At 37.5% G+C, this 26,456-nt stretch overlaps 3 protein-coding genes and 1 pseudogene across 6 annotated transcripts in view; all 4 read left to right on the forward strand.

The window, feature by feature from the left end:
* The window catches only part of LOC139960412 (uncharacterized), a 47,827-nt gene that overhangs the window by 1,027 nt on the left and 20,344 nt on the right, over nt 1-26,456 (forward strand). The gene's annotated exons all lie outside the window — the stretch shown is intronic.
* The window catches only part of LOC139960415 (uncharacterized), a 30,109-nt gene continuing 11,485 nt past the window's right edge, over nt 7,833-26,456 (forward strand). Inside the window, exon 1 of one of the 2 annotated variants that reach the window (XM_071958762.1) lies at nt 7,833-8,560. In XM_071958762.1, coding sequence (XP_071814863.1) covers nt 7,889-8,560 — 672 coding nt within the window. In that variant the 5' untranslated portion in view covers nt 7,833-7,888. Of the gene's footprint in view, nt 8,561-14,434; nt 14,750-26,456 lie in introns of those variants that run through there. The other variant, XM_071958764.1, reaches the window with a different exon arrangement.
* LOC139960407 (uncharacterized) lies at nt 14,761-26,343 on the forward strand. Of its 3 annotated transcripts, XM_071958754.1 has the most exons (9): nt 14,794-17,146; nt 18,612-21,235; nt 21,748-21,878; nt 22,324-22,458; nt 22,990-23,138; nt 23,363-23,456; nt 24,134-24,304; nt 25,217-25,380; nt 26,205-26,343. In XM_071958754.1, coding segments are annotated over exons 2-9 (906 nt in total). In that variant the 5' UTR covers nt 14,794-17,146; nt 18,612-21,174; the 3' UTR covers nt 26,206-26,343. The 3 variants fall into 3 exon arrangements, with proteins under 3 accessions (XP_071814853.1, XP_071814855.1, XP_071814854.1); XM_071958753.1 differs by lacking the exon at nt 18,612-21,235 and having other exon boundaries at nt 14,796-17,146; XM_071958752.1 differs by lacking the exons at nt 21,748-21,878; nt 22,324-22,458; nt 22,990-23,138; ... (2 more) ...; nt 25,217-25,380; nt 26,205-26,343 and having other exon boundaries at nt 14,761-17,146; nt 18,612-21,171.
* LOC139960735 (U2 spliceosomal RNA) lies at nt 16,068-16,165 on the forward strand (annotated as a pseudogene).

A 26,456-nucleotide genomic window follows, 5' to 3' on the forward strand; every position in this document is an offset into this window, starting at 1 on the left:
TCGCTACAAAATGCAGACAGTAATGAAACGTGATACCTTGTTATCTTTTATCTAGACCTGAGATGTCCATCACTGCTATGTACACTGTGTTGTGGGTATTGACCGTAACTGTATGAATTGATTGTACAATAGTGTCTAATTACCGACGGTAGCAAGCTGTGTGTGTATATTCTGCTGGGATCGATGGTGGTGTGTATACTTCTGTTATACCTCATTCGAAACTAGGTCAGATTACCGGCATGAGACGTTTCTTTGTGCGCGAGTTCTTCACACCCTTTAAAGGAGGATTCACTGTTTGATATCTCAAACACATTGTTTCATTCTTTCATGGAATTTTCGGCCGTTCATTCACTACTCTTTCCGTACATACAATTATATTCAGCTTCTCATGCATATATAGATAATTCACTAATTAGCGAGTAATTGCCTGAAGAATCATGATTGACAGGTTTTTTTCGGCGGCCATTACGTATTTAAATTTCCACCCAATTTCCCAGTAGCCTACTTCATAATTCATGAGCGTTTCAAACGGCCAATGAGCAGGAAGCAAGTATTTGCAAGTGAGCCCTAGTGAACACCAGTGAGCCCTTGAAGTAGTATTAGCAAGCACAAGGGTACATGTGTATCCAATCTCTGCAGTATAGAACTGTAATACTTCACGGGGAATACAACCATATAGGTAGGCAGCACACTTGATGCAAAGACAACATTGATTGGAAGCCATACAGACGAAAGTTGCCCCCTCCCCTAACACAGAGGAAAGCAAGAAAACGAGATCAATGTTAGAAGTCTGACGTTCAAAGGTTGAGATTTGGAAGGAAATTGTCATATGGCAATCGTTAGAGATGGCGAAAGGTTTTAGTTCCGACGTACAGGTGGCCAAATTACTTCTTTCCAGGTTTGTACCTATATGGTTAGGTTCAGTGGCTTCGCCAAGGGTATACTGGGGGGCTAGGGGTGGGTGGGCACGTGCCCTCCCAAACAAAAATCGTGCCCCCAAGGTGCCCCCTATAGATGCGATTTCTAGTGTTAAAAATTTCCTTTCCTTTCCAGATTCTTTAGCAAGGTTTTACGTCAAGTATGGAGCTTGTCCCTGATAAAATATACAAAATTAGCAATATTTTCAAGTTTGTATAAATCAGTATGAGGAACTGGCCGCCATTTTGTATTGTCAAACATTGAAGTTGGTATACGGTCTTGTTCAAGGCCAGGCCCTCTCACTCGACCTCACAACACTGTCCATTGGTAACTTGTCACACCCACACACCAAAGTGTACACAATTTAAACAAGAGGGCAATCCACGGAGTTGAATATCTCATCACAAACAATTGATTTCAAATGAACAAATTTATTATTAGCTATGCAATCTGGAAAAACGTTTTTAAAGAAAACATGACTACATTCTTAAAATACACATTTGACATTTAACCACCTGACCTTTGACATTGGTTTCCATGGCAACAACATATTTTGATAGTACTTGATATTTTCGTTATACCTGTGAAGGTTCCATGTCAACTCTATTTTTTTCCCTTGGAGTAATAGCAAAGATAAATTTTAACTATTTGTTTTACCTTTCATCTTTGACCTTTTCTTCCTGGGGTCTGCGAGACACAAGGGTTCACCAAGTTTGAGAAAAATCGGCCCACCCATTTTAGGAGGTCTTTTTATTATTAACACAACATTTTTCAGAAACAATCATTGAATGACACAATGACAAACACACACATACCCAAACCCAAACGCTCGCACACGTTTTAATCAATCCCTCAGTCATGGACTTCTGGTCACCATGGTTAAACCCCCACCTCCAGAGTAGCTACTCAAGATAACCAATCATTACCATGCCAACTGTTGCTATGGCAACTGACGTAGCCGTATATGACCCAACTGTCAAAGGAACTACAATATCTGCTCCCGCTATGGGAGCGATGAGATAAAAAACATTCCTGGGGCACTTGCATTAATGTGCAACTTTAACGCTTACTATTTTTAATATTAAAAATATGTATTATCAACCAACTATGATTTTTCTTTTAGTCCCCAGAATGTTGCAACAAAAGTCAACATTGAAGCCACTTTATATACTTTATCCGAAGGCCAATATATACACATATATATATATATATAAATGTGTATGTGTGTGTGTATATATATATTTGTATATATATATGTATATATATATATTATATATATACACATATATATATAATATATATGTGTATATATATATACATATATATATATATGTATATATATATGTATATATATATATATATACATATATATACATATATATATATATATATGTGTGTATATATATATATATATTGAAGGTATTAATTTTGTTAATGGTGAAATTGTTTTTATTTTCTTATAATTAAGATTATTATATATGCGCTGACTTTACTAAATGTATTGGTTTGTCATAGCTTCATACGGTGAATTGGGCCTAAATCAACGTTAAAAAAAAAAAAAAAAAATTGGGGTACACTCAAAGCCTTGGGATGAACCGGTCAGGACTCAATGTGATTGTGAAGCTATGTAGGCACAAACAAAGAATGAGACCAAAAATCTTAACACACAAAACGTTCATCCACAATGAGTAAAAAAGTGTACAGAAGTTGTTTCGATTTCTCTAATTGGTTGTGCGATTATTCGAAAGGGTTAAGAACTAAACACTGCCCGAAACTAAAGCTTTATTCTGATACAATCTCCTATAAATATTATTATTGTTATTATGAAGTCATACACTGAAAAAATAAACTAGTCAATATTGCCACGGACTAACGTTAAATTAGTCTGTAACGTTAGTCAATGCACACGGACTAGCAAAAATCTTCGTTTCATCGCTGCTTCTTAGTCAGTTTACACTGACTAAGGAAAATATAATCGCAGCTAAGTCGGTGGCGACGGACTAAGGTATTTTAACCCATGGACTAAGAACGATACGCCCCCCGATTTACGCCATAATCGTAGCTTAGTCGGTGTCGACGGACTAATGTATTTTAACCCAATTCGATTCACTTCAATTTGGAAACCGAGAGGCAACGGCAGCTTGCTGGACTTGGCATAGTTTCATACGATCACTCTAAGCAACTTTCAACCGTAAATCACCCAAGAAGGTCTTTAGAAGAATGGAGGTATTAACTGCCATCATCGGCCTACCTGTTATTCCTTTCACTTGAAGGTAAAATTAAAGTTAATTGTTAGGCCACTGGCACTAGTACTGTATTATGGTTAGTGTAACGCTACCGTTGTCACGCTGGCGTTTCGCAATACACAAGTGCAATGACAGTGAGTAGCCTATAGGCTTCCACTGGGTACTGCAGTGCATTCTCAACACTAAAGTGTGCATTCTAAACACCAATTAACAATGTGTTATGTGTGTATTGGGCTAGATTGAACAGTGGCACATAATCTTCTAATTTATTCCCAAACAAATACTGGAACTATAAGTCTCAATAGTTTATTTGAAGTCTACACTCATTTGGTAAAGATTTCCTGTAATTTCCCATGTGAATCTAAATGGGTAGGCTTTGTGATATTGAATAAGCAAGGCTAGACCTTCAAACGTACAGTCACAGTAGGCTGAACAAATTATGTTGGCTAGTCAACGGTATTATATGTTGCGAGCAGTCAGGATGCACGCTTCAGTTCTATTTAACCTTTTCATTTATCATTTTTTAGTATTTAATTTCCGGTCACGCCCAGGAAACAATTGCGACATTCCTTCACGGTCGACTTGTTTACTGTAAGAAGTATTAACCGTTTTTTCTCAGGAAAGCTTGATAGTCTGAAGTTATTATAACATGTGCTTTTAGTATACTGCCAAAAGAGTAAGTTGTTGTATTTGTATTGATCTTTTATGTAGAAGTAACGGAAAATTTAGTATGTTTAGTTTGGTCTGATTGCACGTTTTTTTTTTTCTGTCCAATGTAGTGCAGGGTTCACTTGCGCGAATTCAAATTATTCTGTTTTACTTTATGTATTTGTATATGCATCGATTCGTAGATTATGATGTTTTTTTGACATTTATTTGTAATTCAAGCATATCTGTTTAGTAGCAAAGTTTAAAGGTTAAGATTAATTAGTTTTCTCTTTTTGATCCTAGATTGAATGAAACTCATTGACATAAATAATAGATCAGATGATACAGTTTAACGCAGTTGCTAAAACTCTGGGTATTCTCTAGTCTTCGCCGGTCCATTATATACTTCAGTACTACTAGTAAGACTAAATCAAAACGACCGAAAGACAAACTTAGTGTAACAAAGTACTGATTCTCCTCTAGCCTAGGTCTAAACAGGCTTGTTATGTGAGCAAGCAAAATAACTAAAAACGATTAGGCCTATAAATAAGTTGGCTCAGTGCATTTGTGTTTCTAAAATTTTATATTGTTAAAGATCATAAAAACAAACAAAGATTTAGCCCATGCTTTATTATCTCTGTATTCTGGGCATTTGATTCTGGTTGCAATGGTGATGACACTCTGGTTCAAATGTTCAGCTTTAAATACAGTCTTCTTCAAACTTTGGGATTGTATTTTGAGACTATAGTGGAAGCAAATCTCACATAACTTTGTGGTGATAACTTTATTTAATTTTTTTTCAAATGATGAATACTTTGCTGTTTCTTTTTTCCAGCAGGAATTGAAAAGCCAAATATCTAAGTCAAGGGTGAGGTTTCCTGTGATGTACGACACCAGTGTGGAGGCAACAACAGAAGAGGAGAACTGTGTTATATATGGCTTAAAGACATGTTTTAAGATGATATATTGGTACCCTTCGCAGAACAAAAGAGTTTATCCAAGAGTCCAAAAAGCAAAGGAACAAGTACTACAGAGAAAAAAGATGGAAGAGTGAGTGTAACTATTGTACCCAACTGTTTAATGATATTAAAGATACTTTTCATAACCTGTTTAAAAAAAAAAAACAGTCTAGTATATCATTTACGTGCAAGCTTCATAAGTTTGGTCAAATTTTCACTGATCTGTAGAGCGGGAGTCCAGAAGGTTTGGTTAGTTGGGAAGGTAACAAATTGCCTGGTACATCACAATGTTCACAATGCATTCCTGTATATGAAACCTGACGACTGGCAAACCGACTGTGGTGGATGTGGCTGGGAGAGCAATTTTAAAGTCACCTAATAGCTAACCTAGATCAGCTTTCATGGTAACCACATCAAAGTAAGAACAATATGTCAGGTATGGCCCCAAGAGCAACAAATGGTCATCGCCAGTAATTATTGGTGGTGGTGTACCCCTGCCAGTGATCAACAATTGACCCCTCACGGCTGAACTAGGTCAGCTCATGAGGTAACCACTTGAAACCTACTGGAAAATGTTGGTTAGGACTTCAGATACAAGGGATGGGCATTGCCAGTAATTTTTATTGGTGGGGTACCCCTGCCAGTAGACCCCCAATATGCCCATCCCCTCATTGACCGAGGTGAGCTCATGATTTGACCAGTTGAAACCTACAGGAAAATGATAGGTATCACTTCATATGTAAGGATGTGGCATTTCCAGTATTTTATATTGGTGGGCCACCACTGCCAGAGTCCGCCAATCCCTTACATATACAGTAGAATCCTGTCAATCATTTTCCAGTAGTTTTCAACTGGTTAAATCATGAGCTGACCTAGATCAATGAGGGGGGGGGGGCATTTTGGGGGTCTACTGGCAGGGGTACCCCACTAATATAAATTACTGGAAATGCCCATCCCTTACATATAGAGTCCTGCCAATCATGTTACATTAGTTTTCAACTGGTTACCTCATGAGCTAATCTAGGTCAATGAGGGAATGGGCATTTTGGGGGTCTACTGGCAGGGGTCCCCCCCCTAATATAAATTACTGGAAATGCCACATCCTTACATATGAAGTGATACCATTTTCCAATAGTTTTCAACTGGTTACATCATGAGCTCATCTAGGTCAATGGGGGATGGGCATTTTGGGGGTCTACTGGCAGGGGTACCCACCAATAAAAATTACTGGCAATGCCCATCAGTTGTATCTGAAGTCCTAACCAACATTTTCCAGTAGGTTTCAAGTGGTTACCTCATGAGCTGACCTAGTTCAGCCGTGAGGGGTCAATTGTTGATCACTGGCAGGGATACCCCACCACCAATAATTACTGGCAATGGCCATTTGTTGCTCTTGGGGCCATACCTGACACATTGTACTTACTTTGATGTGTTACCATGAAAACTGATCTAGGTTAGCTATCAGGTGACTTTAAAATTGCTCTCCCATTCACACCCACCACAGTCGGTTTGCCAGTCGTCAGGTTTCATATACAGGAATGCACTGTGAACATTGTGATGTACAAGGCAATTGGTTACCTTCCCAGCTAACCAAACCCTCTGGGCTCCCGGTCTATTGGGATCATTATTAACATGATTAACATAATTATTAAGCTTTGAAAAATAACTTGGTGTCATGCTATGCAAAGCTAATAATTATTTGGTAAAGCTGCTATTCCTGGCTTATAATTTGAGGGACCTAGATTAAATGTATACCTCCCAATATGTTATAAAATTTTAATGTAAATGTATGTTTATGATAATGTGGGTTATCATGTGCTATATCTGTATCTGTGCTTACACGTATATCATCTTTTCTGTTCACAGGTCAATAATGGTGCAGATTTTGGCTTCCTGAAGACAATTGGGAGGCCATTTGTAGTTAAGAGAAACACTCTTTGTTCGTGAAGACTTAACTGGTGTCGATTTGGGGTACCACTTTAAAACGAAAGTCATGAGGAACTCTTGCCCAAGATTCAACTTTGCATTATTGTGCAGTGCTATACTTTTGCGATTCATGTTTGATCCATTAACTTGTCTTAACTTTGTTGGAATAAAATCATATTATCAGATTTTTGTTTACAGTGATTTCTTCTCTATCTGTCGAAAGTCAGCCTATGTAGACATCAGAAGTTTTATCAGAAATAAATACTGCCAACGTACACATTATTTGTGTTTCTTCTGCTCTCTTTTCTTTCAGTGATGCTAGTCAGTGAAACTAGTCGGGTTTAATTCTTTCAGTGATTCTAGTCAGTGCAACTAGTCAGTCGATACCGACTAAGAAAGGTTAGTCGGGAGAGGCACCATCCTGACTAATGTAAAACCTGCTATAAACTAGTCGGTGGCTCATATAAATTAGTCGGTAAAGACCGACTAATGTCACCAACTAATGTAACTTACTAATATACATTTACCGACTAAGAAATTGTTGATCGACTTAGCTGACGGACTAAGATGACCGACTAAGAAATCCAACTGACTAAGGAATAAATTAGTCGGTATAGCAACTGACTAAGGCTATGTTAGTCGGGAGAGGCACCAGATGGACTAACGTTATGTTAGTCGGTGAACCAATTTAAGTTTTCAGTGTAGACAGGGGCGTGCACAGCATTTCAACTGGCCGGGTGGGGTCACCAAAAGTTCGCACCTGAACCTTCACGGAAGGGCCAGAGGCGGATGAAGGATATTAAAAGGGGTGTTATCCTGAGGTCATTGAAGCCGACAGCCATGTAGGTATGGGGCACTTCCCAGAAGAAACAAAAGCTTCAAATTCTGCCGATATTGAGGCATATAGAGTGGTCTGGGGGATACAAACCCCAGAAAATAATTGAATTGAGATGTGATGCGAAGCGTGACTTTGCAAGTATCTGATGTGTTTATGAGCGTCGTGTACACTGGAGTATATGATTTACTATTCAATAATATAATGGTTTACTTACTGATAAATCCCTTTCTTTGTCTTCTAACATTGCATATATTGCCATTCTTTACAACCACTCTTGACTGTTTGGTCTTCTGCAGGATATTCGAACATATTGCCGAGAAGACGGTTACCTGGATAGTGATCGACTTTATGACATGGCAGACCAATTAGATTCAGTACTCTCTCACTTAACCGACCAGATCAGTTTATATTCGTCCCAGGGAGGTTTGCTTGGCAACCTGTTAATCGTATCTTCGTTTATCCCGTCACCTCTAAGAACTGCCCTCTTTTACTACGGTGGATACTTGACTTTGGGTTCTAGAGTTGGGCACATCAGTAACTTAGTTTTGAAAAGCATTAGAGATGATATAAATGAGGAAGAACTGAACGGCACCCTCTTCCGAATGCGTAAAGGGCATCACAACATCGAAGTTTATAAGGTAGCACGTAAAGGCATCGACAGTCTACCTGCAGCAGCATCAGCAGCAAAGTTACTCATGAACGGCAAAATGCTTCTCAGCGAGGAAGAGTCACAGAAGATCATTCGCAGACTTCACAATATTGAAAAGATTGTGCCATCGATTTTGAAAGGCGAGAAAATAGACCTAGATGACCTTTTAGAACTATGCACCAATTTATACGAGATCCTTGATCATTTCGACGCACTTACCATTGTTCGAGAAACTTGGCAGAAAGTTAAAGGGCAGATTTATGAACTGAAAAAGGGTTCAACGAATGCTGTTGGATCGTTCAAAGGGCACAAAAGTGCCATCAGTTCAGAATTGAAGAGCGTCCTCGGCGGTTCTTTTCAGTTACTTGGCTCAAAGGTTATTAAACTTTACAGTATTTAACAAGAAATAAAATAGTTCATACACCCACCACATATATCGAAAGCAATAATAAAGGTATGCGATGGAAATTGCATGTGTTTATGTGACGCCTTCGGTTGTAAACACGATAAGTCAAACGTCAATAAGTATAGGCAATATATGAAGCTACAAACCTAACCTAATAATTTGTTATATGACCTTTGACCGCTGACCCTCTCATGTCATCGCTCACGAATCTAAACAGCGGATGCCTGGGTAAACACCTACCGACTTTGACTTCCACGAGCCTTGTCACTTGTGAGAAGTGTTCTACAAACTTGGTTCTAATGAGCTTTGACCTCTGACCTTTAGCCATATAACGTCTAACAGTGACAAATTAGTCCATTGAGCTTGCAGATTAGGAGAAGTTTGTGGCACACTTTTCGCACGACTTTGGACGTTGGACGATGGAATTGTTTAAGACTTGTCGTTCAATATATATGGTACCCACTATTCAAAGGACCAGCACACTGCTGATTAGAACACACTATATTCTTTTAATGCGCTTAGATGGTGAGAGTCACCGATGCCCGAGCTTACATACTTATGTGAAAACATTGATCAAATCCATGGCCTTCTGCAGCCCCAAGATCACCCAATTAGCCTATCTCTCTCCTTTTCTTTCAGACTATGGTCGAATGTCTTCAGTGGAACATTAAGCGTATTGAATATCTATTATGAGGCAGAGAACATCGATTCCACGAAAGGACACATCAGAAATAAGAAGGCCTTGGTACGTGAACTTCGAGCTATTGCGAGAAACGTAAGACAAATTTGTGCTGGGTTAGACTCTTGTACAAACTAAAGGTCGTGGTCTTTATATGCTGAACATTCGCCAGGTTTATACACCTTATCTTTAAATACAGGATTGGCAGAGAAGGGATGGGCTACTAAAAGGTGTGTGTTTGTGGGGGAGGGGTGGGGGTGAGGGTTAACCCATCATGAATTGCCCTCATAGGACGTTTGGTGACATATTTTGATCGTATCTTATGATAATAATAGTTTTGATTTCTTTTTGCGCAATATTATCCAATAAAATCATTTCTGGACAATCGCACAAGCTTTCAATGGACTTGTTTCCATTGACTTATCTGCATCATTCAAAATAGATACCGTTTCTGTATAAAACATAGAAATATTTAAAAAAAAGCAAAACTAATTGAAACTAAGAAGAAAGATATAGCTCAGTCACTCCCTATTCCCCTTTTCCACCTCCCCCTACCCCCCCACCCCCATAAAAACACCCGTCTAGAATAGTAAAATATTGTGTACATTATATATACTCAACTTGATAGGCGTATGAATAAACATTATGTTGTTGTTTTGTTTATATGAAGACGTATTAGTTTCACCCTCCTACTGTGAGATCTTTCTTAGGTATAAACAGGTGTATTTTCTTTGTTAGTTTGTGTGGATTCACTTTTTATTAATTGTTGTTTATAATTGTTGTACTTGTCTTAGTAAAGGTGGTGATGTAAATATTTATTCTCGTAATATAAGTTTTTTAATTATCAGTCTTATGTTAAACGTAGCATTTAGAAGTTTACTTTCACATTATTTTATAACATTAGTGTCAGATTAAAACTGTAAAACACGCAAGTTTGCATTTTACCCTCATATATTAATGTGCTGAAATTATTTAACTTAATCTTCCAATTTTTGTAAAATGTGGCGTGTACATATTTATATATATATATATATATACATATATATATATATATTAAGATTTTCATTTATATATATATATATATATATATACTGTTATTGGGGGATGTGCTAGTTTGGATGATGTTATTCAACTATAGGCCTAACGTGAGGCCTTCCACAGGAAAAGACAGACAACAACTTCATAAGGCACATTATCATGAATGATAAAGGCTATTATTTTATTCACTAATTTTTATATGGTGTGATTATCATCAGCAATAACTTATAAGAATCCTGTAGAAACCGAACAATTTTACCAAAATCTTGAAGATCTACTAAATACTGTCAATAAAAAAGAAGTGATTATATGTGGTGATTTCAATGCAAAAGTTGGCTCATCAAATCCTTTCTTTCCTAAACATATTGGAAAATACACCACTGGAAATACTAATACTAATGGTGATTTCTTAACAGACCTAATTGTACGTAATGATCTATACTTATGTAATACTTTCTACAAACACAAACTTGAGCATATCAACACTTATACAAGTAATTTTATACCCAATAATCACAGAAACCCAATCAGGAGCCAAATTGACTATATCATAGCCCCATTAAACTTCAAAATTATTAATATTGATGCTCGAGCTTATAATGGCCTTCATATTAACACTGATCACAAAATCATTATAAGTAGTTTCACCCTGAATAGCTCAACAAGAAGACAAATTTATCCAGTCAATAAGACTGTTGAAAGAAGTAATTCCTGCCATCTTAAATCAAACAAAATTAACTATAATGAAAACGTATTTAACACATTAAACGAAACCAATTTTTCCCAATCACCAGCTACGTATTGGAAGGAACTGTCAACAGTTTGTTTAAACAATGCCCGAAACTTAAATCCACCAACAAAAAAAGTACGTTTTAATAATACTAAAATAGCAAGCTTATCCAAGAAACAAAAAGACCTAAGACTACAGATTGACAACTGTAAAGATATTGATCAAAAGAGAAATTTAAAAACTAAAAGGAACAAAATAATTAAACAACAACATTTTCTAGTCAAAACTACCCATGAACAAAAATTAATTGACGATATTTCCGAAATTGAAAATTGTAAGGATGACTCCCATCGTTTCTTTAAAGCAATAAGAATAGTACAACAAAAGAGTAAGAGAGACCCTATTACAATTAAAATTGGCGATAAACATATAGGAGATACCGACGCAAAAATTAAAGAAATCAGCAAACATTTCGAAAAGACTTTTAACTGCAATATTCCAGATCCCAAACCAAACGTGTTTCCAGAGAAACTAAACACGCCCTTTGATGAAGATGAAATTAAACAAGCAGTCTCATCCTTAAAAAATAATAAAACCCCAGGTTGTGACAAGGTCACAGCCGAACATCTCAAATATGCCCCATGCACACACAAACACATAGCAAATATCTTAAATAGTATAGCCGAATCAGGAGATTTCCCAATTGAAATTAAACAAGGAATCCTAACTCCTATCCAAAAACCGGGAAAGACTAAAGGTCCACCAGAAAACTTAAGACCAGTAATTTTATTATCAACACTGAGGAAAATTCTTGCGGTTTGTGTGGCCAGGAGGATTCGTCCGTCAATTGATGAGCATATCCTCCCCATTACCCAAACTGCCTACACTTCAGGACGTTGCACAGCTGAACTTGTCTTCGCTTTTAAAGTGTTAGCAGAAAAAGCTATAACATCCATAGGTTACACTATAAATCTATTGATGCTAGATATGAGCAAGGCGTTCGACACAATTCAAAGAGGATCCTTGCTAACTGACCTAGAACAGGTTCTTGACAACGACGAACTTCACCTGATATCACTACTAATCGATAACGTCTCCTACACCGTCAAATTAGAGGGCAAACTAGGACTTCCTTTTAACACTAACATTGGTTCACCACAAGGAGATAGTGCAAGTGCACTATTTTTTATAACTTATCTAGCCAACTCTATGAAATCAGATGATAATGATATCGATGCAGTTATCCTCCCATCGCAGTTAGTTGATCATGATTACAGCACTACCACCACTAATTCTTTTTTCACAGTAGACCAACAATACGCTGATGATATCTCTTGGGCATCAACTGGTCAGCATATACTGCAAGACATCGAAAAACGAGTCTCTGACAAACTGGCAGTAAGAAATCTGAAAATCAATTGCACAAAAACTGAGAAATTTACAATCACAAGAAAAGGAAATGACAGTTGGAAGAAATGTAAATATGTTGGAAGCTTGCTGGGAACCGAAGAAGACATTAACAGAAGAATTGGTATAACCAACGGTGCTTTCAACACACTGTCAAGCATTTTTAAAAGCAAAAACATAAGCCGGAAAATTAAGCTTAGGATCTTTGAGACTTTATTAAAGAGTATTTTTTTGTACTATTGCGAACTGTGGGGCACAACGAAGGATCTTGATCGCAAAATTGACACTTTTCAAAGGAGACTACTTCGAAATATTCTCAACATTAGATGGACCAATAATAATTGGTTATCAAATGATGAGCTCTACAACGAAACCAACCAAACACCTTGGTCATCGATAGTCGCACATAGAAGATTGAGATTTTTCGGTCATGTAGCAAGACTCCAAGAGGACGCTCCAGCAAAGGTTGCTCTAAGAGAAGCACTGAGACATACTGCTAAACCAGTTGGAAGGCCCGTGACTACCTTGCTTGGAAAAATAAAGTCGCAATTCAAGGACATTAATATTAACAGTTTCGAGGAAGCAATAAACCTTGCGCAAGATCGTAAAACGTGGCGGAGGTTAATAACTGAGCATGTCGAATAGACGAGACTCAACTTACTACTACTACTATTATCTCAGAGACCATGTGGGCTGTAATAAACATGTCTAACTTTCAGAACTTGGACATATAAACCATCTTTGACAAAACTGATTCATTAGTGACAGGTAGCCAAAAGTCAATTTATTCGTTTTATACGAAAAAAATGGTAAACTGGAGAGGGATTCTGCGGACATGAAAACTATCTAAACTGGCTCACAATTGATTAATATGGAAATACTATGTCAAAGGAAGGTCATTGGAAAAGTGCATTGACTTTCAATATATCGAAAAGTCTACGAGAAAAGGTTTGTCAGTGTCAAAAGTTGAAACTGACACTTCACCAAGTTGCCTAGCAACAACAGACTGTCTCTTATCCCTCCAAACATTATGTGTTTCTAGGGATGTTCTTGTGCATGCTAAAGAAGGTTACTATCCGTTATTGAAAACAAATATTGGATAGTCTTGAAAGGCAGAGCTATGAATGAAAATAACAAATTGAAAACGGTTGTAGAATGTGATTTATAAACTCTTTAATACAGTGGCGTAGGAAGGTACTTTTAAGTGGGGGGGGGGGGGCTGAAGACTGATGGCCGGTCTGGGGGAGGGCTCTAATGGGAGGGGGTGTCCTCCTCCCCTTTGGATTTTTTTTTGCATTTCCAGGTGGCCTCAGATGCAATTTGGTGCTATATAGCAAACTTCAACACCCACTCCATATTGTAAATATTTTTGCATTTTCACCTGGCCTTAGATGCAATTTGGTGCTCCAAATGATTTTTTTTTACTCATTTGGAAATGAAAAAGGGGTTTTCTGACTTGCGAAGCGGGGGGGGGGGGGCGGAATGATACTTCCACTCCCCATATTTTGCACTGGGGCGGGCTGGCGCTTCCCCACAGCCCCCGGTTCCTACGCCCTTGCTTTAATACTAAACCTTAACACATGCTTTGAAAAGCGATGATTTTTCATGTTTACTTTCTTTAAGACCGATTATTTTTGAAATTCGGACCTTGGGACAATAAACTTTTCTAGATGCTAAACTCTCTAACTTGTCCTCTCTATTATGATGCTTTACTCTTATTTTTTAATATCAAATATGATGTTCCTAGCCATTTTCTGGTACTGCTCAAACTGTCAGTTCAAGTACTTAGTCGCAGTTTCGCTTATCATGGAAGGATTCTTTTAAGTAGCACAATGATAGGCTTATGGTATTATATACAAACAACACACTTCTGAACATAGCGTATAGAAATCATTGGAAATCCCCTCTAATGGAATTACGTAAAAAAGTCAACGATTCTGCGCATAGCGTAGAAAGCATCGGAAATGCCCTCTAAAGCAATCACTTTATCAAAGGTAACGCTGTATATGAGCATAGGGTGACGTGTCACTTCATAGACACGCAAGGTTTAAAATTTATCAAGCTCGTGACATTAGAAATACATAAATACATTCTGTTTATCAGCGTTTATCAAGTAAACATACATCTGACGCAGCTACCAGTTAGCCTCTGTCCGTTTGCTGTTATTACAGTATACCTGATTACTGCACATTTCAGCTAGTTTTCTGTTTATCACAGCCATGGAGAAAACAAGGATATTCAGCTTGGTTCTTGTTTTGGTCGGGCTCTGCCAGACGGCATTATCGTCCACTAATCTGGATAAAGAGTGAGTATTTGACAACATGTACTTTTTTGCTATCGTAGTAATTAAATAGATCTTGAACTTGTATTAGGTGTAAAGAAGTAACGTAATTTAGAAGCTAATTAAAGATGGTTATTGTTTTGAATTAAAACTGAACCAAGGTAGACAAATACCCAAATGTGAAGGAATATCTACACATTTCTTTCGTTAAGTTCTAGTTGTTCGTAAACTTGTATCCATTGCTCGAAGGGACTCGAAAACCTAGGTTATGGTCACCCATAATACTACACTTGGTATCACAAACCTTCGATCATGTTCACAATGTCTTCCTGACTAGACCTAATAGCGTAACTTTATCAGAGCTAGGTCTCTGACTAGGCTAATTTTTTTTTTAAGGAAAAGTCGCCCAGGAAAGAACCTGGGCACGAAACCAAACTACCAAACGAATGATCCGCTCTCAGCCCCAGTCCCCTTGCATCGGGACTGTGACTGTGTGATCATCGTCGGGTGTGCATCACCAATCCCCTCGAAAGGGAACATATACTACACATGATCTTAGCCAAAAGGCCGAGAAGCTGACTATAGGCTACTAATGTGATTATAATACATAGGCTTCTACCTGTAGTACTTGTACGCCTGCTAACAGTAACAGTTCGATCAAGTTCTAACTGAAGTTCATTGAAGCTGATCGAAGGAACAATGTCTTGGATAATTTGCAGGTGTTATACCGGCGACACTTTTACTGTTTACATTTACTCTTTATATATATAGTTTGCATATTCATTACTAAACTCACAACTAGGCGTGAACTAGCTCTCATAATGAGAATCGTTTTTTCTAAAATGCTTTAAAAATGTTACCGTTGCTTCGACGCTTCTGTTAGTTTTAACAACTATTACTGTTATTTTCAGACACTAAATGACATGTTTCACCCATGAAAAACACCGGTGGTAGGCCTATATCGATTCATTTTTCGGAACGCACGTATAGTCACTTCAAAGGAGGATTCAGTGTTTGGAGTCTCAAACAAATTGTTACATTCTTTCAGGGAATTTTCGGCCGTTCATTCACTACTCTTTCCGTACATACAATTATATTCAGTTTCTCATGCATATATACATATTCACTACTTAGCGGGTAATTGCCTGAATAAACATGATTGACAGGTTTTTCCGGCGGCCTTTTCGTATTTTAATTTCCACCCAATTTCCCAATAGCCTACTGCATAATTCATGAGCGTTTCAAAACGGCATATGAGCAGGAAGCAAGTATTTGCTAGTGAGCCCTAGTGAACACTAGTGAGCCCTTGAAGTAGTATTAACAAGCACAAGGGAACATGTGTATCCAATCTCGGCCTTTTGGCTAAGATCATGTGTAGTATCTGTTCCCTTTCGATGGGAATGGTAATGCACACCACTCAATCTTACAACTCTAACCCCTGTCCATTGGTAACTTGTCACACCACACACCAAAGTGTACAAAATATAAACAAGAGGGCAATCCACGGAGTTGCATATCTCATCACAAACAAACGCTGATTTCAAATGAACAAATGTATGATTAACTATGCAACCTGGAAAAACTTTTTTGAAGTAAACGTGACTACATTCTTAAAAATACACATTTGACATTTAACCACCTGACCTTTGACCTCGGTTTCCATGGCAACCACATATTTTGATAGTACTTGATATTTTCGTTATACCTGTGCAGATTCCATGTCAACTCTATTTTTCAACTTGAAGTAATAGCAAAAGATCAATTTTAACTATTTTTTTCTACCTTTGACCTCTGACCTTTGCTTCCTGGGGTCTGCGAGACACAAAGTTTCATCCTGGGGTACTTTCCTACCAAGTTTTAAAAAAAATCTGCACACCCATTTTAGGAGGATTTTTTTTGTTTACACACGATTTGTCACAAACACACACATTGAATGACACTCTCTTAAAATGATAGACTGAATTTTCCAGTGTAAAGTGCGATTGAAATTTTTTTCAGTGCATAAGACTGAGTTTAGACTGAAAACCAGTCCAAATAGTATGAAGAGTCCGTTGCACAGCTCAATCTGTGTTTACACTGAACGTAATATCCAATCATATCGTTCAATTTTGTCACGGGATTGCGTCGATTTCAGTCGTTCTGTTCCACTGAAATGACGTCCAATCAGAAATGTAATACATGATCACGTGATCTTGATATTTGCATTATTACAATAGCTGAGCGGCGACCGCGACCGCGACCGATAGCGCATTGCATGCAGGCAGGGAAATGCACACTGTACATACGCACGTAAGTACGGTGGGTAAGGTACTCGTACGTGACACGTAGTACTAGTACTTGGACGTTGCAAAATGGCAGAATCGTTAAGAACGTTTCTTACGAAGAAAGGCTTTGATGAGGAAATCCTTACGCAGTTTGAGGGTATGTTATTCTTTTGTTTAATTTATATAAAATGTAAGCAGGCACAGTCGTGTGGCTTAGCCTGCGTGTATATTACATTTGCAGTTTGGAACACTGAACATGATGTTGACTGGAGGTAGGCCTAGTAAGTTAGGCCTAACAGTAACATAGGCTCACTGGCTAGCAAGAATTAGGGGCCTACTGTACATAGTAACTAGTGAGTTAGGCATAGACTCAAGACTGTCAAGTTCGTCCTAACGTTAGTCCTGGCATAGCCTAGGCAATTAAACGTAGCATAGACAAACTGTTTTCGATTGTTCTGTCTTGGCATATACTCTAATAATTTTTTTTGTGTATGCACGAAGTAACGTGAAAGACTGAACTCGATTGAAGCACTCCCACCAAGATAATCGACAACCAGAGACTAGCTAGGCGATTATCTTGTTATGCAGGCCGGAAAAGTTGCAAAAAAAAAAATAACCTTGCTTTGCATAATAAAATATTAAAAGAGTTTGTCGTATTTGTCAGAGACTGTGAAGTTTGTTACAGAGCATATGTACGGCTCTGGTATGTTATATTACTAGACTGCAACCAGCGTGTTTTTATCCGCGTTTTGAGCTAGACATTTGATATGCATTGTTGCTCTGCATAAGGCGATTCATTGTTCAAATAAATCTGTGCACATTCCAAATTTCGTTGCGGTAGACATGTGTAGTCAGGCATCGTATATTTGAGGCGATTGTGCATCATTCATTGCTGTTTACAGTGACTGTAAAATATAACAATAGTCTACCTGGGGAGAGAGCAGTCGGACAAAAAAATAATTTTCATTTCCCACGTAGAAATTATACAGTCGCAACTCGTTCAAATGGTGAAAAATAATCACATAATTAAATGACTGCAAGTATTGTTTCATTGCTTTTTTGAATGATAAGTTTGGTGTAGGAATAGAACCCCAAAGTACAATGGTTTCATTTGCCCAAAAGTCAATAAACTTATAAAGGAAAAAATATGACTACACGCACGTAGAATACTGCAGTAGCTGTGCATAGACGTGTACTATACTAACAATACTATAGTGTGTGCACGCGAACGTTGTTCTTTACACTGAACTGTGTACAACATGATACTGGCGCGCTGTACAGTGACAACCACTAGCTTGTGATTGTATGGGTTTAACAAAGTATTTTGCACAAACCAATATTAAAATTCCATATTAAATTATATTGTATCAATCTTCAGTTTCACTGGTGTAGGCTGCAAATTACTCGGTGAAGCTGCCAGAAAACAGTGTGTGATTCGCTCATACTGATCATGCTGCTTTGATGTATAGGGAACTATCAAAAAAAGTAAATATATTTTAAAGGGCTCACAATTTGTGTTTTCACGTTCTTGCGCAACACAATGTAGCAATATACCTACACTTACACACTGTGATACATCAATATATACCAGCAACCACTCCCCATTTCTCTTTTTTTTTTAGAATGCAGTCAACTTGACAAGATGTTTTGGTAACTTGTGACCTAACCGTACTAGAATGCACTAGAAAATGGGATTTATTTGTTTCAAGTGTGGACAACATATAAGTGGGAGGACAAGAGAATTAGGATATCATCTTCATGCATTTCACACAGTTGTAGGCTCAGGTGATCACCTAACTTGTGGACAAGATGGATGCATGAAGACATTCACCATAATTAATTCCTACTTGAGTCACATAAGGCATGAACATGCACCGCATCAGAATGAACAGATTGTTGGGAATAATTTAAATGAAAATAACCGGCATAATGATTTCAATCATGAAATTGACGATTTACCCGAACCAGAATTTGAAGAGAATGACATTTTTCAAGAAATGGAGCCTGAAGTTAATGGCCATGCTTTGGACTACCTAGAAGGTTTTGATCATGAATCACTAAAGAAGCTAGCCGTTCATTTGATTATAAAGTTGAGGTCTACCTGTTCAATTTCATTCTCATCAATACAAACAATTATTAGTGGTACAAGCGATGTGTTTAGATATGCAGTTTCCTCTCTACAGCAGGATATGTTGCGCTTGATGGAAACACATGGAGTAGATATCAATGCCCCAGATGTAGGTAACCTTTGTGCAAAATTTAACTTGTTTGAAAATCCGTATGCTGGTATCGAAACAGAAAGAAAACAGGCTACATACATGGTCGAAAACTTAATGTTGGTCAAACCAATTCAGATTGCTTTAGGAACACGGTTTGAACAAGCAGTTGAACGGAAAACTGGTGAAATTGTACAGAAGGTAGTAACTGACAGCTTTCAATATATTCCTGTTGCTGAAGTTATTAAACTTATTTTGAGTCAACCTATTGTTAGAGAGTTGATTGAAAATGAAGAACACTCTCCTGAAAATTTTCTCCGAGGTTTTCAGGATGGCACACTATACAAACAATCTGGATTTTTTAAGGAACATGCATGTGCTCTACGTTTACAACTATATTATGATGATGTAGAGGTAACAAATCCACTTGGCAGTAAAATTGGTGTTCATAAACTGGCTATGTTTTATTATTCAATCCAAAATCTACCAAGGCGTTTCAATTGTACAGCAAGTAGCATTCATTTGCTGGCCGCTTGTTATTACCAGGATGTGGCAAAATATGGCTTTGAGCCAATTTTGGCACCATTTATTGAAGAAATGAAACACTTTGAAAGTGATGATGGTGTTCAGCTTATGATTGATGGAAGAATGATCAATATTCATGGAAGTTTGGTGTCATATAGTGCGGACTCATTGGCAGCACATGCATTACTTGGTTTCATGAGCCCCTCTGCTAATAAGCTTTGCAGGTTATGTTATGCCTCACGTGATGATATTCAGAACTATTTTCTTGAAGATGATTTTGAGTTGAGAACAATTGATAGTCATGATTTAGATGCAGAAGAAGCTTCTCGACAAGGATTCAGAGACCCAAGAACTGGTGTAAGAAGCTATTGTCCTCTAAACACCTTGCGAAATTTTCACAGTGCTACCAACTTTAACTTAGACATCATGCATGATATGCTTGAAGGTGTATGCCCTTATGAAGTTAAGTTATTGCTCCACCAGTTTATTTATGTGGATCATTTTATAACTGTAGAAGACTTCAATCAGTGATTGAAGGCATTTCGTTTCCCTTTCAATGATAGAAAGAATAAGCCATCGGCAGTAAAACCTGACCGCCTTCGAAATATTGCAGACCACAAGTTAGGGCAAAAGGCAGTGCAGATGTGGTGCTTAACTAGAATGCTTCCTCTTCTCATTGGCAGTAGAGTTCCTTACAACAATGAATACTATGAATTGCTTTTGCTATTACTTCGATGCATGGATATAATTTTTGCTCCTGTAATCTCCACCTCTCATACCGTTTATCTGAAACATCTAATAATGGAACATCACGCTCAGTTCAAGTTGAAATTTCCAGGGCAACGTTTTATCAACAAACAACATCATATGGTTCATTATCCTACTTGCATGAGAATGTCTGGACCTCTGACTACACTTCAGTGTCTCAAATATGAGATGAAGCACTCATTTAGTAAGAAGATTCCTGCCATTAACTGCAACTTCAAGAATATATGCCAATCAGTCACTCTAAAGCATCAGATTATGCAATGTGCTGTATGGTCTGGCAGTGGTCTACGCCTTGACTTTGAATGTGCTGGAGGAAATTTAACTTCCATTGATTCACTAGCAGGAAGCAGGGTTATTGCAGAGCATCTACAAGTTGCTGAAGATACAGAAATATTTGAAGCACGTCAAGTGTCACTTTTTGGTACAGACTATAAGCCAAAATTATTTCTAGCAACAGATATGGTCGAGGACATACCACAATTTGGTCGTATTTGTAGCATTTTGGTTCGTGCACAGACACCTGAATCTGTTTACTTTGTAGTCCAGAAGTGGCGAAACAAAGGATTTTCCCCTCACTTTCATGCCTATGCAGTGACAAATTTGGACAACCCAGAATTCTCCATTGTACAGCTTGAGTCTCTCTTAGATTTCCATCCACTGTCAGGTTTAACCTCATATGAACAACATTCACCACTTTATCTGTGTCCGAGATACACCCTCAGTCAGATTAATTGAAGGTATATCAATAGTGTCTCTCTTTATTTCTAAACACAATAGTTGCAATTTATACACATGCTTAAAAAATGCTAAATGAGTTCTGTAGAATTGGTTTTTAATCCCCCAAGTTTTAATACACAAGTGCACTTGTCTTGCATAAGTCTCACGTCTTGCTAGTTGCTTTAAAAAATATCAAATTAACATATTTTCACTGCACTAGTGATTATAGTATTTAACATTCATATTTGGGTAAAGCAGTGTAAAAAAAGGAGAAATGATTAAAAGATTTCACATCAGTTATCAAAAGATCAAACCATGTTTGCTATCAAAACAGACTTCCTTTGTTGATAACATAACCAACTTTTGTGGTGAGCTGTTTTTCCTCACCATTAGCTGCTGCAAAGAAAACCTTTTTAATGTGAATTGTGTGCCACATAGAAATTATCTTCTGTAGAAACTTATGCCGCATGTGTCTGCATTCTTCTCGTTTCAAGCTTCACCTAATTTTAACATTTTGCACTTCCACTTGTAGAAAATGATGTTGACATGGAGGTTTTTGGAAGCATGTCTGAAGAAGATTTCAAAGAAATTGGAATAACATCATTTGGAGTACGAAGGAAGCTATATATAGCCATTCAACAATGTAAGACAGATAAGGAAGAGGTAATGTGTGTATTTCGTTAATTGATTTTTTTTTTGGGGGGGGGGGGGGATCACTACAGGTAATTTAGTCCCTTTAGAGTCCACACTCTTGACTTTGAGAAATTAAGAGGTTGAAAGTCTTTGAAGACTCTACAAGCCTTCCTAATCCAAATCATCAAAAATATATCTCTTTCCTCAGAAATATGCAATTGATATTAAATGCCTTTAATTGCCATGTAAGGTACTTGCTGTGTTAAACATATGTAAACATCATCACATATTCTATTACTGGTCCATGGCATTCAAACTGCACTTACATATGGAGACGACAAATCTATTACTGAGATGATATTTTCTACTCTTGATGGATTGCCTACAAGTTTGTGTATTCTTCCTTCTTACTGTCAGACTACCTATTAACCATCTTTTTTTTTCTTTTCAAAATGATCATTTCTTTTGTTGTAAGGATTCAGAGCCATCTGATCTTGGCTCAAGCTCTGTCTCACAATGGGATCCACAGGAAGAAGCATCTGTGTCAGGAAGTGGTCCTTCTGCAAGTTCTACTCCATGTAAGAAGATGAGGTCTGTGTCCCCAATCATGGTAAGTCCAGTTCTCACTTACTTTACATTTGCATTATTTAGTTTTAAACTGATTGGAAACATTGTGCCTGCAAAGCCCCTGTATATAACTCCATTTTGACGTAATGGTTTTGCACTGAAATTCTAAGGAAAAAATAAAACAGAGGGCCTTAAAGCCTCAAGAGGTGCCAAGTACAGCTCTTTTAACGAGATGCATATATACATTGGTAATGAGTCAAATGTTCAGGTATTTTGCACTTTGGTCCAATTAATGAATTCTTAAAGGAAACACTCTCTGAAAGATTCACTACATGCAAGACAGGTCTGCAGTGCTTTCAAACCTCTGAAACCAGAATAGAGTGGCAATTAACTGAAGTAATGAGTAGTGATAGTATAAATGCTATACAACCAGTGTGTGATTAATAACATTTACTAATTTAGAACCAGGTAGCCTATTCAAGGTCAATTTGTTTGTGTCTTTTTTTGCTCAGAATGTGGCTGCTACTGCTAGGTAAACATTAACCAGATGCATCTTGATTTCATTCTTTTTTAGAACTTTGGTCTGAAAGAAATGATGCTTAAACATTCTGAAGGAAAAGTTTTGGCCAAACAATTAGAGAATGCTGAAGTTTTGACAGATCAGTGTAGAAGAACACTAATACGCTTGACGGTAGCTTGCCTTATAGAAAAGACTGGTGACCTGTAAGTAGTATTAGATCAGTATCTTTGAGATACTGTTATGCCAGTGGCCAACTCTTTTCAGTATGAGGACCCTCTGTAACACTGCTAAGCATTGAGAAGCTAGTTTAACTTTTCATATTTTCTATATGTTGCAAGATAACACTACTTTTTTAATGGAGTTCCTTCACTGTCTGCAAAATTGATTGCCTCAAATTTGATCTAGGAATCTTTGGTTTCTTCTATAGGTATCCATCATCAGAGCAAAAAACACTACTGGCAAAAGAAATCATTGCAACATTTCCATCGGTTAAAGACACTACACGGGGAATGAAAGGTTATGTAAGTATTTTACTTTGCAAACTTCTGTAGGAATTGAGAACATCAACGATTTGCTATGCCTTTAGCAGGTGCACCTCTCCCCTATCCCCTACCTGCTGCCACTTCCTATATTGCCCATTAAGAAATTATGTGACACTTCAGGCAAGACTTCTGAAACTTGAAACATTCTCAGTTATAAATTAGACTTCATGACAAGGTTGAAGGATTTCAAAAGTTGCACTAGTGCAAAGAACTTCGCTGTGACTCCTGAAATATTTAGAAAGAGGGAAACCATCAGCTGCAAGTGGTGTGTCAAAATCAAATATTTGTAATAATCAAATGACAAATACTAGTAACACCTGATGGTTTTATGTAATTTAAAGATGGTTTGATTAAAAGTTTCTTTGTATGTTGTGTTTTCACCATATGTCATACCAACAGTATTGCTATATTAATTGAAAATATAAGTATACAAGTTTATGTCATACTCAATCATAATATTATTTCAGTTGAATGATTAATTTAAATATCATAGAAGGTGTGACGTTTCCATTTGGAAAGTTTCTCTCTTATTTTCAAAGACCATTGAAGTCACTAAGATACATTGACATCGATTCCTTTGTTGATTTTTTTTTTCACTGTGGCAAGTTGCTACATAAAACAATAGCATGTCTACATGCGTTCCTTGTATACTCTAGGAACAGTTTTATGCAAATGGTCAGGGATTCATAGAATATCGTCTGAAGAACCTACGATCAACTCGACCAAAGGAGGAGAAGAGAAGGACAACAAAAAGACAACCCTCGAGTCAACCATTGCCAGCTGAAGAAGAGGAAGATCATTCAAATGATCAAGAGCTTGCTGAAATGGTATATATTTTACTTTAAGTGTTAGAACTCATCCTATATGCTGGTTGAAGTAGAGATTATGCAATAATTAGAGTATTTAAAGATCTACTGTATTGACCCCAGATATAGCATGTATCACTAAAACAATTCTTGCGGTTATGTTATCGACCTGCCATGGTCCCAAAATTTTCCTAATTTGGGCCAATACAGCATATCTTTAAGAAGGGTCCACCGAAGTTCCTACAGTTAGTCCGAGGTACAAGAATATGCAAATGTAATAATTTGTTGAAAACCAGAGATTGCGTCAAGAAGCTTTATGTACTATTAGTTCGAAAATTAAATGTACTTTTTAAGAAAAGTCATCCAAGAAGGAACCTGGGCATGAAACTGAAACGAACGGTGCAACCGCCATGGCAACATTTGTCAAATGACCAACCTCTTGACCCCAGTCCCCCTACATTGGGATCAGTGGACTGTGATCACAAGTAATTAGTGAGTTCTCGTCTGTTCTCATAGAGTTCACAATTTAAATGTATGTTATATTGGGCCCAAATATGATCACCAGCTGGTCAAAATTCTTAAACTATTTTGATTAGCACCCTTTAGGAAACTGACCTCACTGAGACAGTCAGTCATCTTAGGTTCATTTAGAACGTCTGAGAAAAATTTGGATAGAAAAGACCTCCAGGAAACTACATTATAAAAACCTCTAGCAATTATAGCTTGCTATCGCTTCTGGCCAATACAGACTTCCTTTAATTTCTCGAGGTTACTTAGGTATAATTGGGGCCAATACAGCAGATTTGCAAAAAGGGTACTCCAAATTTCCCACAGTTAGTCCTAAGTACAAGAATATTGCAATAAAACATTTTTTTGAAAACCAGAGATTGCATCAATTTACATACTATTTGTTCACAATTTAAATTTCTCCAGGTTAATTGGATGAAGTACACACCTCCTTTGCAAGACAACAAGAACAGGCACAGAGAGACATTCAAGGATACATTTACCTATAGGAGGAGGATGTTAGGTCAGCAGAATCTCACCATTACAGAAATGCTGAAACAGTTCCGAGAATGCAAGACATGCATGAGTTGGTAATTAATTACAATTGATTTGCACTACATTGTTTAATGAGTATCAACATAATTGGAGAATGCAGTAATATTAATGAACTGACTTAAAATAGCAGCCGGTCTTTATGGAGTTATTTAAAAGGCAATTTTAAGTAGTAAAACTTGCTTTAATGCCATTTTGGCCTTTGAGAATGTGAGTGATGGTGGCCTGTATAATATTCAAACTACTATGGAGCCAAACTAGTTTTGTGTACTACAGTGCTCAGATAACTGAGTTGCTGAGTAACTAAGTTGTAACTTAGAGTAGCCGCTGGGAATGGGTATGCTGTACCACAACAACATGTCCAGAGGGCCATGCCATGAAAGGAGCATCAGCACATCATCAGTGTAATGCTATAAGCCTCAAACAGTTCTTGACTCTTTAAACCTGCACTGCTCAGGCCAATGCCCTAATCACCATAACTCTCACTAATGTAACCAAATATCCCAAGAAATAATAACGTTAAATGTATGTATTTAAACTTTTTTTTGAAGTAGGAAATACTTGACAATGCTCCTTTTGTTATGAAAGGTTTCTCAAGCCAGACACATTCAGTAGTCTATTAGGGTCCCATGAGCACAATTCAGGTCCACTGAATGCCACTTGGCTCCTGCTTTTAAAAGCACCCATTGGTCATGGTCGAGAATCATGTGGTTCACTCACATCCGGTAAATGGAACATAAAACGACTGTCCCCGGAGCAGGATGGGATCAGCTACCCTTAATCGCAATATCATGAGTGCACAAGTCAAGTTTTGCTGGTTCCACATGACAATAACAGTCTCTCTTGTTTCTCTTCCTTTCAGATCAATGTAGAATTTGACTTAATGTATCCTGAAAAATCCCAGAATTTCCTGACTAAATGGGATGCCTACTTCAAGAAGCGTATCATAGCTGTAGGAAAGAAGTTTTCAACAGCTGTGGCCTTGCTAATCAATTCTTTTGATGAGTGTGACAGTAAGTTTGATCATTTTTGTTCAAGTATGTTGGGGTAGTAGGTTTGACGTAAGTCTGTCCTATGGCATTGGTGTGTTCATTCAGAGAATAATGCCTACATT

Source organism: Apostichopus japonicus, chromosome 19 (assembly GCF_037975245.1).
Source record: "Apostichopus japonicus isolate 1M-3 chromosome 19, ASM3797524v1, whole genome shotgun sequence".
NCBI lineage: Eukaryota > Metazoa > Echinodermata > Holothuroidea > Aspidochirotida > Stichopodidae > Apostichopus > Apostichopus japonicus.